Below are 15,855 nucleotides of genomic sequence, written 5' to 3'. Positions count from 1 at the left end.
ATCAGCAAGGCCTTTAGGGTGGTATGTGTGGCTGCCATGGGCGGAATTGTGGTACAACACCTCATACCACACTGCTTCACGGATTACTCCTTTCCAAGCTGTTTATGGAAGGGAGCTGCCAACCTTGATCCGATTTGACAAGGGATCAACCCCGGTATCAACAGTGGAACAGCAGTTGCTGGAGAGAGATTTAGCATTGGATGAGCTCAAGAACCAGCTGGAACGAACTCAGGTGATTATGAAGGGGGCTGACCGGAGGAGAAGGGATGTGCAATTTGCAGTTGGTGATTTTGTCTACTTGAAATTAAGGCCGTATAGAAGGAAGTCCCTAGCTGGCAGACCTAATGAGAAGCTGGCTCCGAGGTACTATGGGCCATTTGAAATTGAGCAGAAAGTGGGGTCAATGGCTTATAGACTCAAACTCCCAGTCAACTGTCGGGTTCACCCGGTTTTCCATGTGTCTCAGTTGAAAGAAGCTAAGGGCAGGCCCGGCGCAATGGAGCAGATTCCCCTCGAGCTGCAGGCTGATTTAGAAATGAAGGTTGAACCAGAAGCAGTGTTGGGGGTGCGGCCTGGGAAGGGTTCTAACTTACGTGGGCTGGATATCCTGATCCAGTGGAAGGGCTTACCACCGTTAGAGGCAACTTGGGAGCCCTACAACATGATTCAGCAACAATTTCTAGCTTTTCACCTTGAGGACAAGGTGAAAGTCCGAGAGGGGAGTATTGATAGGCCACCGGTGCAACAAACCTATCATAGGCGTAACAAGCAACTGAAGGCCGGAGGCTGGAATTAAGGGGACCGCACATGCAGGTGTAACAACCAGCATGTGCGCATGGGGAAGGAGGGGTAAAGTTGTAACCCACACTGCTGAAAGAATAATCAGCAGTGTGAATGGGGAATTCTGTTAGGAAAGCGTGGGAAGGGGGTATAAGTAGGATAGGAGAGATGGAGAATGGATGATCGAGCCTTTGGTAGAGAATTGGGAGAGTTAGGGCCTCTCGAATGCCCTGTTTCATTCTTGTTTTTCTGTTGAAAGGGATTGGAATATATTGGATTGTATTGGAATTCTATTGGAATCCTAACAATTTCTCTCCACATTCTATCCCCATTTCTATCCAATTTCCCTCTTCAATCGTTCTGTTCTTGGTTCTATTCCATCAGGTCCTTCCGATTGCCAATCCAATCCTAGGCTAAACTCTAGGTACATGACACCTATATAAGGCTCTGTATGAGGATGGGAATTCATGTGAAGTAATAACAAAATTCTTTCCCTCCTAATTCTCTTTCCCTCTCATTTCCCCCCTCCAATCTTTCAAATTCTCCCTCCAAAACTCTCTTCTCCCTCTTGGCTACTCTATAATTCCAGAATTGCTCAAGGCTCACATTAGAGACTTGACACCAGTCTTTAAGTGTTGGAAACTCTAGAGAAATAAGGTCACAATGGTTTCATCTTAGGCATGTCAAAGACACTTTCCTAAAAGGTACATTTCACCCCTTGAAGACAATGTCTTGGTGCATTAGGTTATGGCGACTAGCTCCCAAGCTTCAATGGGCGCTTCCCATAAGTGTGCACTCACAATGCAGGGATATCGGGAACAACATAGAAAATTGACAATAGCCCAGCAATTTACAAGGAGAGCAGAGAGGTTAGTTCACAAGAGAAGATGGAAGCAAGCAGGGCTCACTTTGTAATAAACAATATATAACAAGTATTTATAGGCAACGGATAGTGATAAGGGACTGGAATTTTACAAATCTGGCAGATTTCAAGACTATTAAAATGGGATAAGGACTGCTCAATGAGGAAAAGATAACGACTAGGTTATTAAAAGGAGATAAGTAATTAGTTGAATGAGTCAATAAGCTAATCAGAAATGGATAGTTTTGGATTAGTCAAAGAAGTTCGAAAAGTTTCACTTATTGAATTAGTCAACAAACACATAACCCTCAGCCAGATATATAGATAATATTTTGTATCAAAATATGAAATACGAGATTTCTAAGAAAACCTTTTTAAATATCCTTTTTTCACAACATAAGAGCCTGTATAGGATTTGACTGTTCAAAGGCCTGCAGGACCCTAACAGCTTCTATGGAGAAGAACACTGCTCTATATTCTCTTGTATATTTCTACACACTGTACCCTAGAGATTAAATACAAGAGTGGATCCTGATTAAGGTAACTAATTCCAAATAATTAGGGATTAGTCAACTCAATCAAGGAAGGTCAAATAAGGGAAACAATACAAATAGTAAAGTAAAATCTTGTCCAAATAAAAGGAAACTCTGACAATAAAGAAACTCTAACAATAAGGAAGGGTTTCCAGATTTCTAACACTCCCTTAAATTGGTGAGTGGATGTCATCTATTCCCAACTTGCTGATGATTTCCTGAAATCTTGACGATGGTAGTCCCTTGGTTAAGACATCAGCTAGCGTCATTAGCTGGAGTGTAGGGAGTACTAATCAATCCATAATCAAGCTTTTCCTTTGTGAAGTGTCGATCTACTTCAATATGTTTGGTTCAATCATGTTGAATCAGATTGTGAGCAATTTGATAGCTGACTTCTTGTTATAATAAAGTCTCATAGTCCCTTCTTGCTTAACTTTAAGATCTTTAACAATGATCTTGAGCCATAGAAGTTCGCATACCTCATTTTCCATTACTCTAAATTCAACCTCCACGCTAGATCGAGCAACCACACTCTATTTCTTACTTCTCCAAGTAACTAAGTTCCTGTCACAACCCTGGGGTGTCCGTAAGGGTAGTATTGTAATTGGATATAATTGGTTATGTCCAGGGGCGGATCCAAAAATCTATGTAGGGGGAGGCTAAATTTTTTTTTTAAGGTATAAAATTACACATCACAAATTTTGGGGTGGGCTGGAATTTTTTTTGACTAAATTATTAGTAAAATTTATTATTTTTTACATTAAAAAATTAATTTTTATATTAAAAAATAATTTTTTTTTAATATTAACAAATTATTTTTAATTCAGCCCAGGACAACTCATGCATGGATCCGCCCCTGGTTATGTCTTTCCCCCCTTATTTTTTTTTATTAGCATTGTTACTTAGCAATTATAGCAGTTAAGCTCTCCGATGAAAGGCATTCTATAAGTGTGTATGGATGGCTATAAATGAGCTAATTCGGAGGATGGGGATCATGTCATGAATGAGAATGATCTTTTCCCCCCTCTCTCTAGCTCTCTCTTTCCCTCCCTAATTCAAATCTTCCCTCCAACTCCCTTGCATAATTCAAATTACCTTGCCAGATCCTTTGGGATCTAACAATTGGTATCAGAGCCAAGTGATCTTAGGCCTGTGAATTGGGATTGTAGTGAATTTGGTGATTGTTAACCGAATTCCAGAGCATACAAATACGAATTCAGAGGTTATGGATGGCGGAAAGAACACCAATGAAGTAATGGGAATCTCAGTTTGAGACAATAAAGATCGGAATGCGACAAAATCAGGACCAGGTGGAAGATCGACTAGAAACAATGGAAAGGGGAATCAGAAAAACGCAAGAAGTGACCCATAGCCGATCCAAAAATGCGGTGACTCAAGAAGTGTTACTAATATTGGAAAGAACAGTGACCGGACTCAAAGAAGAATTCTCAAGCCTAGGCCAGCAACTAAGTGCTACATTGAGCCTTTTATCCCGACAGCAGAACATAAGTCTGCTGGTGAATTTTCCCCCAAGAGCTACCACAGCTCCAATCCTGTCATCGCCTAGAGATAGGAATCAAACCGCAAGTCCTCTGAAATCCGAGGAAAAGGGAGAGTCAGAGGGGGACACAACAATCAAAGGAAACGAAGGAGTTCAAGTGAATTTTTCGATGCCAAGGATAGAGATCCCTGCATTTGAAGGCATTAAACCGCATTGGTGGATCCGAAGATGTGAGAGATTCTTCTATCAATACTAAGTCGAGGAAAAGATGAAGGTGAGTAATGCAACCACATACTTCAACAATGCGGCGGATGCATGGTTCCAGGGGTGGAGCAGGGGTAGAATTAAATTGAGCTGGCCAAAGTTCGTTAAAGGCCTATGCAGTAGGTTTGGGGAGAAATCTAAGATAGATGTCATAGAGGACTTTAACAAACTTGAGCGGGAGGGTGCAATAGAAGAATATCAAGCTAAACCCTATTGATTTCCCATCCAATATTAGATGAACCCTATTTTGTAACAAGTTTCATCAATGGTCTAGATGATCAACGAAGGTCGTTGGTCAAAATGTTGATGTTGGCCATGATCAGGCAAGCGGCAAAGCATGCTCACCTCCAAGAGATGGTTCTAGAGGCATTTGCCCGAAAGCACAAGTTATCACCTAAGGGATTCCAAGAGCACAACCCGCAGATCAATGGGATACAGCCAACGGGGGGAAGTCAGCTGATCCAGGAGGGAAGTTTAATCCCTAAGAACTCTCCCAATCTAATTCTAGGAAAGTCATTATTGGAGGAGCAGAAGCGACAGTTAGGTCTGTGCTTCTAATGTGGGGAGAAGTACACTCTTGGTCACCACTGCAGGAGGCAACTAACGGGATCGGAAGGGCAGGAGGAGGAGAATGAAGAAGGGATGGATGAAGTGGAAGAATCATAAGACATTGGAGGAGGTACGGGGGAAGATGGGGAAATATCCATGCACGCCAACGATAATTAAGGTGAAAGGTTGAGTGGGCAAGAAGGAGCTAATGATACTCATAGACAAAGGGAGTACCCACAGCTTCCTTGACAAGGAGACTGCCTTAGAATTGCAGTGCAACACACAAGAAACATCTCCCCTGTCAGTGGTGATTGCAAGTGGGAGCCAAATGATCAGCAGGTACAAATGTCAAGGGTTTAAGTGGAAGATGCATGGCCAGGATTTCCCTGCAGACCTCCTTACCCATCTGGAAGGAATATGCTCATTTTTTGGTAGAAGTTTCACTCCTTACCAATCTGGTATTGTTTGTATCAGAACTTAAATGGACACACGCAAATTATGCTGCTTAAATTATGTACATGGCATACCAGTGATTAACTTACATGATAAGTTAATACTTTATATCTATGTACATATATAGGTGGCATCAGGTCAGCATTTTAGAACAAGCACTCAAGGGGAATCAAATTAAACCCAAATTTCATGAGCTTGAGCAACCAAAACTACTAAGACACATGTTACATACCAACGCCTATTATTAGTCCATAGATGTATGTTCTAACATAGAAGATCCAAAACAACAGATCGAACCAGCATCTGATCTTTGTCTGCTATTTATCCATTGGCAAGGAAATGCACAAGCAGACATTTCTGCAGAAACCTCAATGCCATCAATTTTAAGCCGTGCTTGACAGATAACAAAAAGGTTAACAGCTTACCAATAGCTCCAGCAATGAAATGCGCCCAATGGCCCCCAAGGCTAGGGTGTTTTTCATCAATCCACTTCTTGGTAGACTCAATGACACCAAAATATGTCGCTCCAGTTGCAAGAGATCCAGTAACCCCAGGAGTTATTCCTCTATAAAAACCTGTTAAAATAATCAATTCATGCAAACCAAATCACAAAGCAAGTTTGCTGATATATGTACTCAAGTATACATACGATCTCTAACATTTATCCAACATGAAAAGTTTGATCATTCCCATGTTTGCTCTCATTTCAACAGTGTAATATCTCAAAAATATAAGATACACAGAAAAATATTTCTGAACAAGGTTGTTGCCGTAGAAGTTTATAAAGATATATGAAGAAACATCCATGTACAAATAACTCTATACAAAATCCAGATGTTAAAAAAAATGGAATTTCATGTACCTCTTAGCCCATCAGTGACCCAGACTGTCCGGACCATCTGTAATATGTTTTTCTGATTCTGATAGTATTTAAGCCATACATCAGTAACACTCTATAAATAACAGTTAAAATCACAGGTTTATCAAAGATCAATATTCTAACAAAACCAAATTTTACAAGTTAAAAATTCAATTTATTTCCATTTAAATGTGTCTTGCAACTAGTATTTAAAATTGCATAACTAGTTCCCTTATCAAATAAAAAATGTCCAATGAAAATTATCACCCAAATGTGCACAAGAAAAAAATTACTTTCTTTTGATTGAAAAGGTTATTTCTTCTATGTTTTCTATTGATGTGATTGGACCATTCTCATACCTGACGCCCACTAATAATGGATTGACTTTGAATCCTGGTCTTTACAGTATCAATTGGATGCAACATTCCTTCCCCAAAGGCACCGGCAATAGCTCCCCATAGGAATTCTCTCCATACTGCAAAAGAAATTACATAATCACCAATACTGCAAAACAGAGACAATGGAGATGTGTAACGCCACTTCATTTCACAGCGCAACTAATTGACACTCGAATTAGTATAAAATTGCAATAGGTCAAACTAAATATAGTGTATCCTAATTTGATCTTTAACTATCAACTTTTACAAAAATTCCCACTTTTAGATACAGTGCACAATGGCGACTAGCCTATGGAATCTTTTCCTTCCATGCAGGCAATTCAGGTTGACCACGTTTTAGAAATTTTTTTAAGCTTTATAAATTCAGCTCAACAAATTTATAACCATAAAATACTATCAAACCATTTGAGCTCAGCTCAAGAATATCTCGGCTTACACGCATTTTGAAACCCGTTAAGTTATCAAGTAAAACTGCAAAAGAAAGAAACTAATCATTACCGTGCGGTTATATCCTGTTATGATGTTCTTTACAGCATATGCGTATACCCACAATCACGTGTCAAGATGGAGGCCACATATGGATATATATATATATATATATATAATATACTCGTGAAAAGAAACTACAAAGTATGGATGATTTAAATGGTTTGGGCACAAATTAATGTTGTCCGGGCATTTGAAAACCGATTACTGAAATAGAAATTTGCAGAGATCAAAGCAGCTTACCGAAGAACTGATGAGAGTTAATGAGATGAGATGTTGAAGCTCTGGCCTTGTCGGAATTCGAGTTAGGGGCTGCCATTGATACTGTGCAAAAGGTTTCCTCGCTCTCGCTCTGTCTCTCGAACTTTCTTCTTCTAATTGTAGTATGCGTTTCGCAGTTAGGGTTTGTCATTTTGAAGGGGGCGCCAAAGGCATAATAAAATTGTTATAATTTAATTATTGTCTTAATACTCCCCATAAAAAATGTAGTCTTTACATCATCAACTAAAATTTTGTTATATTTCATCCTTTAATCATTTATTTTCATTCCTTTTACTCCTCAATTAATTAAGAGTTAACAATTGAATTAACAATTATTGTTGCATGTATATAACAATTACAATTTGTATGTCTAGGAACCTCACCAAGCAATCACTAAGGCTAATTGGGAAAAAATAACAAGCAACCATATGAAGAGATCGGCAATTAGGGGCTCAACTCATTGTCCAAGAAAGTGGAATGATGAAGCACTGGTGAGTAGGGGGCATGAGCACTGGAAAGACGGGAGTCCCTTGGATGGGTCTCTAGAAAATGCCTATAAGGTTCGCGAATGAGTTTTTTGAATGATTTACAAGATAGGAGACAATCAGAAGGCGCGCGGAGATTTCTCCCACACACACCTCCTAATGCCTAAGTCAATACATGTCATGAATAAGTAAAGATGCAATATGTTGGGGTGTATCACATGGCCAAAGTTTGGGAGTGCAGTATGAGGTGGTGCATGGGCAAGCAGTATTAGTGAACTATGTATGTGGACTATTCAGGTGAGTGACACAAGAGGATAGAGATAGATTATGTAGTTGGAATGGCGTGCTTGAGGCCAGGGGGCGATAGATATTTATAGAGGTTGGCCATGACTAGGACAAATGGTCGACGCATGACACGTGAATACAAGAAGCATGTGACTCTCGTTGCATTCGATAGTCCCGGGGTTAGGCATGCATGGAGGGACATATGTGAGAAATCCCTTCCCCCAGGAGGGGGGGAAGGTCCCAAGAGGAATGAGAAGCTTAAGAGACTAGTCTTATCTCCCTAAGACAATGAAAGGCAAGATCTTGGGGGTCTTCGAGTGACTCAAGACGTCATTGAAGACTTGATCAAGTGATCATGAAAAATGAGCTTCTGACACGATATGGGGTGTGATGTGGCACACAACACGACACGAGAAGGCACGCAAGTGAATTAGCTGAAAGACAAGCAATAATGTGCTGTAGCATAGAATAGTATGGTGTGCATGACATGGCAGTAGACGCAACATAAGCCACGTAGGTGTGCATGGACATGAAAGTGCACAACTGAGGGGCAGCTAGACATGGCTAGGGCGTGGATGGGCATGGCTGGGAGCGCATAGGGCACACGAAAGGGTTTTCTACACGCTAAGTCTTTAAGGCTTTTACGTGAGTGGCCAGGTCTTCCGCAAGTACGCGCAACCAGGTCTTCCACATGTGCGCTACTGGGGCTTTCGCTTGCACGACCAAAAAGGGCCACAGCAAGGCAACCTGCCCCTATTTATAGGGGCAGGCACTACCTTGCTACTCCTTGCCCTTTCTTTTTTTTTATTATTTATGATTATTATTATTATTATTATTAATTTTGACTTTTTCCTTTAACTCTAGAAAATAGTATCCCGGTGAACGTTTGTGTGGCCATAGGCATGTTTCTCAAGGATCTTCCTAGGGACTTCTCCAGGGGGAATTGTCCTGGGGGCTAAGCTATAACAACAATAACATTTAAATTGAAATCTTTATTACATGTTAAAATAATTTTTTTAGACTAAATACATAAGAGATCTATAAATTAAAAAATATGGTCCTTAGCCCCTCAACTAAATCTCTCATTCAACCATTTGTTTTTAGCTAGAATATTTTTGTGTTATATGTTGTGATCTGTTGTTGAGTAATATATTTTGTACTCAACATATTTCAGTCAAGTAAAAGTGAATTACTTGACTTATGTGTGTTTCAAGAGTGTTTATTTGATAGTATGAATAAATGAGATATTGTGTCTCTATGTTATGTTATGAGCCTTGTAGTTAGAATGATTCTTATTTGAATATAAAAAAAAAAGTCCTTAATTGAATATTATATTTTGTTCTCAAAGCCATGTGCTTGAGATATATCTTTTTTATCTTCTAAGGCTCTCTATGTAACCAAGAGAGTGTGATTAGAAAATTAGTGTTAACCAACTTTCACAAACAACACTTGTGTTTTAAGCATCTTATTTGGTTAAGCTTAAGGTTTATATTAGACATTGGTAAGAAAATTGAGTCTTATATTTAAGCTCAATGTTTATGATATCTTATATGTCATTTTAATGATATTCAAAACAATATATGTTGATTAAATGATAGTTGAGTAAGGTATTAGGTATAATCAAGTATGTTTGAATATTACTTGAGTAAATGCTCTCATTAATTGAGTATTTTTTCCACAAGTCTCGGCTATATCAAAAGCAATCAAGTGATCATAGTGATAGTCGAGTGTTATATCTTGTTAATCGACTAGGAGATAAGCATAATCGAGTATAATCTTATATTAGTCAAGTATCTCTCTTCCTTAGTCGAGTATGTTTGCTTGGACTAAGATTATGAGGGTTTTAATCGAGTATTTCTATGAGCAATCGAGTATAAGTTGATGGAAAATTGACTATTACTGTAATAGTCTAGTATTTTATGTATTTCTTGGTTGGCAGAAGACAGTGTATATATAATTGAATAGTCGTTGAGTTCAATCGAGTAGCTAAAGAGTATAATCGATTATTGACCAATGTTAGTGGAGTAAAAGCTAAAATTAGTGAATTAATTTTGTGTTGAAGCTAAAAAATAGAGCCATTAGACTAGCCGTTGTAAGTGCTTTTAATGCACAATTTAAACCATAAGGCTTCAAAAAGGCTCTAAATTTGATCCCAATGATATTTGAATATTCAAATGATTATTTTATGAAAAAAGAAGATTGTCCTCTGTTATATTTGTAACTCAAAATTGATTAGGTCAAGTATATAATAAATCTGATTGGGTTGAATTGGGTTTGGGTCGCTGGTGTATGCAGCCCAACAAGCCCAACCCATGCATTTTATTCTTCCTTGTTAATTCCAAGCTTGTCATTTGACCCCAAGTATATAAAGCTAGAGATTGGGAGAAATCGGTAGACTTGCAAACCCACTGTTCAATTAGAGAAAACCCTAAACGAGAGCGAGAGAGAGAGAGCAGATCAAAGAAGAAAGATTGCGGAAGAACTGGATGATCGATATGGTAGGAAATGCAAGGTAAATCCATTCTTCGTACTCCTTGTATGTGTGAATCACATGTTTATTGGTTTTGTTGGGAGAGAGATTGGTGAGATTGAGTGCTGGGATTGCTCGAGTTGATTTGAGCGATATACTCCGTTGCATTGTATCAGTTTATGTTTTCTGATCGATGTATTGTTCTTGAGTTACCGTGAGATCCTATGAGAGGTTCTTGTATCTCTCGTTATAATCATTTCTGTAAATCTCTTGTATATACATATTCTAGTACTTGATTGACTAGGGGTGAAACCACTGCCATGAGTGGGATCTTTTAATCCAAACACGTACATGCTGCCTTTATCGATTTTATGTTTGTATTTCATTTCTTCGATTCTGTTTCGATTGTGGATCATTGGTACTATCGAATCTGGTTGTGTGTGTTTAGTTCACAAATTTCTTAACATCCTCCTTACAGATATCTTTCTTTTGACATCAACTATAAAAAAAGATGAAGATGAAGAAGAATGTTGTTCTTGAATACTTCCTATTGTCTTGAGACAAAGAGATTTTTCAAACTTTCATCTTCAATCAAAACAAGAGAGAAAGGGTGCTTATATTATTTCTTTTTCATTCTTTCTATCTCTCTCTTTTTTTTTTTTTTTTTTGTGAGAAGCAACTTTTATATTTGATCCCAACCATTGTGAGAAAGTGTTTTAAATTGTAATCCTTTTTTATCTTGTTGCAATTATACTCGATCCTTAAAAGGCAAGAGGTTACACCTTATTCTTTAAAAGGCAGTGGTTTTGGTTGAATTTTAAAAAATCAATTGTATTTGGTTATTACTGAGCCTATGAAAAGTAGAGATTACAGTTGCACCTGTGAAAAGTTAAGGTTATAGTTGAGCTTGGAAAAGTTATAGTGAATTGTTAAATTCTTGGTGAAGAGCCAAGAGAGTGGAGTAGGCTAGTTGAGCCAAATTACCAAAAAAATTTCTATGTGCTGCATTGTTTACTTTCTTTAATTTTAGCATTGTCATTATTCTTTCAGTAAAAGTTAGTTTTCAGCAAAGTTTGATATCAGTTTTATTACTTCATCAAAAGCTTTCTATATCTTAAAAATGTGTCTTTTCTTCTTCCTTCAATTTGTTCTCTTTCTAATTTTTTTGTCTCTTAGATGCATGATGGCTTCAATAAAGCATTCAATGCTCTGCCGACTAAAACAATAGAAGAAAAACATGTAGGATCTTATCCCACAGAGCCAAACTGTTGATTGTTCAATGCAAATTGTCAACAGTTCCTTCAAAACTGTTGACCGATCCAAGAATAATTATCAACTGTTTTATGCTCTTTTTCAAAGTTTTATCAAATTGCATCTAGACCCGTCATTAACTCTTAATAGCCCTTCCATTACCTCTTAATGGAACCAAGGCCCCACGTTAACTCTTAAAGGTCTTCCTCTGTTAACTCTTAATAAATTGTTGATCTATTTGTTAACTCTTAACAACACAACAATCATCATCATTTCTTCATAATGATTGAAAACACACGATAACAAGAAATCACGAATCCAATGCATTATGTAATACCCGGTATTACATGGTGTTGGAAAACATAGGATTTTCAATTATTACCTTGAGTGGTTCAGAAAACCCAAGAAGTGAGTTTCGAGAAATTAATTAATTAAAATTGTTAAATCGACGGCATGGAATTCCCTGAGACTTGGATGTCCAGGAAATAGGGCATGAGATTGGCGAGCGTCTCGAGGTGAGGCTATTAATGTTGAAAGTAATCAGACCAGGAATAGTTTCTAGAATAATTTCGGTATAAGCCCAAATTGTTGACTATACCGAATGGTCGTAAAGGACGTCCGGGACTCCGAGGGGACCCTGAGGGTGGTCCAGTTTTGTGTGTGAGGCAACCTTGAAGTGCTTTCAGGCGGAGAAAAGGTCCTGTGCGGGCACATCGATGAAATCAGTCCTTCCAAGTAAAAGTCAATTATTAATTTTTGGAGAAATCAAGATTTTGGTGCTTAATGGTAATTAAATTAAGGCCTTAAAAGGTCCAAGTGCAACTAAAAATGCCTAAGTGGAATTAATGAGTAGTTGGAATAGGGTAAATATGTAATTTGTGATATTTATATATATGTATATATGGGAAAGTTGGTGGCCAAGTGTGCTACAGTGGCATTGAAATTAAATCTAGAATTTGGTTCTCCCATTTGCACAGCTTAGCCGAGAGAGTTGGGAGTAGAGAGTATGGGAAAGAAGAGGGATCGAGAGAGAGGCCTGATAGCCGATCGTGGCTGGCTGGAATAGGCTGCCTGAAACGGTAACGGTGGTCGATTGGGGGCTGGCTGGTAGTGATGGTGGCTGGCAGGGCGATAGGCAGCGGCTCTGTGCATAGAAGAAGGAGTCGCGAAGAAGAAAAATGAAGAAGATGAAAGAAAAAGAAAATAAATTTTTGAAAATTGAGAAAAATGGAAAAATAGTAAAAAAAAATTCCAAAAAAATTGGGGGGAAATTTTAAAAATTAGTTTGGGGCTCGAAGGACGTGCCAGAGGCTCAGAAATAGGTTTTGGGCACAAGATGGCAACCAATGAGGCAACGTCGGTGTGGGCATTTTGTCATATTTATTCTCCAGATTGACTATGGTAAATTAATTAATTCCTTTCAAGTTATTTACATTATGTGAGATAATGTAGAATAAGTATTAGTTGGATTAAACCTTTGGTTGCGGTTGTTTGGAAATTATTGATGAGTGAGTTTTTACAAGGTATGGTAAAAACTTAGGCCCTGTTTAATTTCTAATGCAATGGGCGTTTTTGTGTGATTACATCTAAGTTCTATCGGGGAGGCGGTGGTCCTAGAAGGATTCGAAGTTTAGGCTAGTGTTCTCGCTCATGGCAGAAGAGACTTCAAGCCAGGTAAGGGATGGCCCTAAGGGTGGGCGGCCTTGCGAATGTTTGGTAAAATCGGTAAATATATGTTGTGTGTAGTTGTCTGTTGTGTATGTTCTATAGGTGGTCTAGTGGAGTCCTATGGCCAAGGGAGAGACTAGATGCATGCTAGGGGTATTATGAGAGGTTAATGCCTCAAACATGTGGGTTCGAAGGGTAGTGATGTCTCGCCATTCATGCATATTTACTTGTCATTACATCACATATATTATCTTGTTTACATTCATTTGCACTCTTGCTGAGTCATTGTAACTCATGAGGTTTTATCTCGTGTTGTAGATGTTGTGAGTCTAGATGCAAGCAGGGATGATGTCGAGATGATGAAGTGGCAACTAGAGTTGTTGCCCGAGTTTTGTATGCTATTTATATTTTTGTATATATATTCATGTGTATTGAATGTATGTGTTGTTGGGCACTACATGTTCTAGTTAGTTGTAATCAGGTAATCAGCGTGGTGTATGTGTGATTATGACGATTTCTTATTGTATGTGGCGTTTGTGTGGTTGAGCCAAGGTTGACCTTGAAAATGAATTTCCCATAAATCCCCAATACTTAACAAATTTGTATTATATTATTTTATACTTGGGTCACCTTTAACTTGTTGTGAGGTGAGCTAAAGAAATGTGAAGCTCACTCGGGTTTCGAGTTTCGTTCCGTTGTAATTTCTTTATCATTTTGGGAACTAATTCCTTGAGTGAAGTGAAATGAGCGACAAAGCCTAGTACCCACTGTTGGTCCCTTAAGGTATGGTTACTTAAGAGGGGATGAATTGAATGATTAAAATTTTTCTCAATTTTAATAAATATTCTCGATTAATAATTTTATTGAAAAATATATATTTGATAAATATAATAAATTATATTTAAGATTAATAATAAATGTAAGCCACAACACAATTTATAGTGGTTTGGTGTCTTCACACACACCTAGTCCACTCTCCCAAAGGTCTAACCACCCTTGGGGTTCCACTAAAATAATTTTACCAAGATTTCCACACTAGTTCACTTTGGAAACTAGATACACACCTATATTACAGTGAGTTCTTGGCAACCACTACTTCAAGATTTTCTTCCTAGCTCACATTGGAAACTAGATTCACCTAGATTTTAACGGATCTAGAAAACCTATACGATCCTCAATAATAATTTAAATGTTTACAAATAATTTATCCACACTTGGACATAAATAAGCAATTAAGAACAAATTATACAAGATAATAATATTTAAATAAATTTGTACCTCAAATGGAGAAGTTCAGATTTGTCGTAGAAGATTTAAAGAACTTTTCTCCTCTTACCTTGTGGCTCTTCAGTGGATGTGCAATAATATTTCGAAAGTCTCGGATTGCTTGGATGCTTTGCTTGAAAGAGTTTGAAAGCTTTCGGGTGCTTTGGATATACAATTGAAGTACTTGGATACTCAAAAAATGAGTTTGGAGGGGGTATTTATAAGTATTTTAGCCACTAAAGAAATGGTTAACCAGTATGTGTGTAATCTTCTAGATTCACTACCATGTAGCAATCAGGATATGCAAAACTTTTTAGCACCAACCTAACATTTCGATTTTGATATTTTACTCATGTATTTGGTTTTGATGATGAAAAACAAAATTAATTTATTCCCTAAGTCATTTGTCAAGAATATGATTTGTTGGAGATTATGATTTGTCAAGAATATGAAAAATAAAATGATCTATGATTTTCTATATTAGTTGGAGATTAGCAAAAAATAAGTATTATAGTATTTTGTGTATCAAAATGAATCAAGAAATGTTATTTCTCTAAGTCTATAAGATTAACACATTATAAGGAGACATATAAGAAAATATTTTCATTTTGAAAAACTATATTCCGGTACTTTGATAGCTAATATTCATTATTGTTAAAACAATTTTTAATAAATTTTTCAATAAATAGAAAGTATGTATTTTGAGAGTGGTAAATTTGCTAAATCTCGAGTTTGTATTAAAATCAAAATTCTATTTTCTTATGGTTATGGATTTTAATTTTTTAGATATTTTTATTGAATCCAAAATGGGGTGTACTTTCTTATTTACATTTATGTATTAAAGTAAATGGAAGGTAAAATATAAATTAAAGAAAATGTAAATTTGTTGTAATGTATTGTATCTTCAGAGTTTTCATCTGTCGACTGAGTGCTTCATCTGTTGGCTATATACATTGCATCTATCGACTAAATTCTTGCATCTGTAAATTAAGTCCTTCTTTCTGTCGACTAAGCTATGTGTTATACCTTGCATTTGTTGACTATCTCCTTCATTCTGTCAACTAATAGAGTGCAAGTTGTTGATTCTATCGAATAAGTTTAGTTTATGTTGACTAAGTCTTATCTTAATGCTTAAATCTGTCAACAGTTTGTTTCGCAGAAAGCTTCCAAAGGCTAGTTTTTCAAATCCCAACGGTTACAAACGGCTAGTTTTTTCTTAGACATTTTGAGATGCGTATAAATACAAGTCATGGATAAACTTGAGAAGGCTAATGGATGGAAATAAAATGATTTGAGCTTACATTTATTCTCATTTGTATTTACATCGACTATGCTTCATTTTTCTCTCTTCAAGGGTTTAATCTTTATTTATATCAATTTATTCAAGCCTTGTTTGTATTTTGAGAAACATTGTAACTAAGAGATTTATCTTTTAGATTCTCTCTTTATTGTACATGTCTTGTATTTCCTAACTTGTTGTGTTA

General features: G+C 37.2%; 1 protein-coding gene across 5 annotated transcripts in view; it reads right to left on the bottom strand.

Annotated features, from left to right (window-relative positions):
- Window positions 1–7,096, bottom strand: part of LOC127790316 (uncharacterized) — a 58,595-nt gene extending 51,499 nt beyond the window's left edge. For all 5 annotated transcript variants that reach the window (XM_052319763.1, XM_052319762.1, XM_052319758.1 and 2 more), the window contains exons 1-4: window positions 6,929–7,096; window positions 6,161–6,276; window positions 5,805–5,862; window positions 5,368–5,517 (exon numbers count right to left, since the gene is read on the bottom strand). In XM_052319763.1, coding sequence (XP_052175723.1) covers window positions 5,368–5,517; window positions 5,805–5,862; window positions 6,161–6,276; window positions 6,929–7,004 — 400 coding nt within the window. In that variant the 5' untranslated portion in view covers window positions 7,005–7,096. The remainder of the gene's footprint in view (window positions 1–5,367; window positions 5,518–5,804; window positions 5,863–6,160; window positions 6,277–6,928) is intronic.
- Window positions 7,097–15,855: the final 8,759 nt, after the last annotated feature.

This window comes from Diospyros lotus, chromosome 14, assembly GCF_014633365.1.
Source record: "Diospyros lotus cultivar Yz01 chromosome 14, ASM1463336v1, whole genome shotgun sequence".
NCBI lineage: Eukaryota > Viridiplantae > Streptophyta > Magnoliopsida > Ericales > Ebenaceae > Diospyros > Diospyros lotus.
The sequence above is the reverse complement of the archived record's forward strand: the minus strand, read 5'-3'. Positions and strand labels throughout refer to the sequence as shown.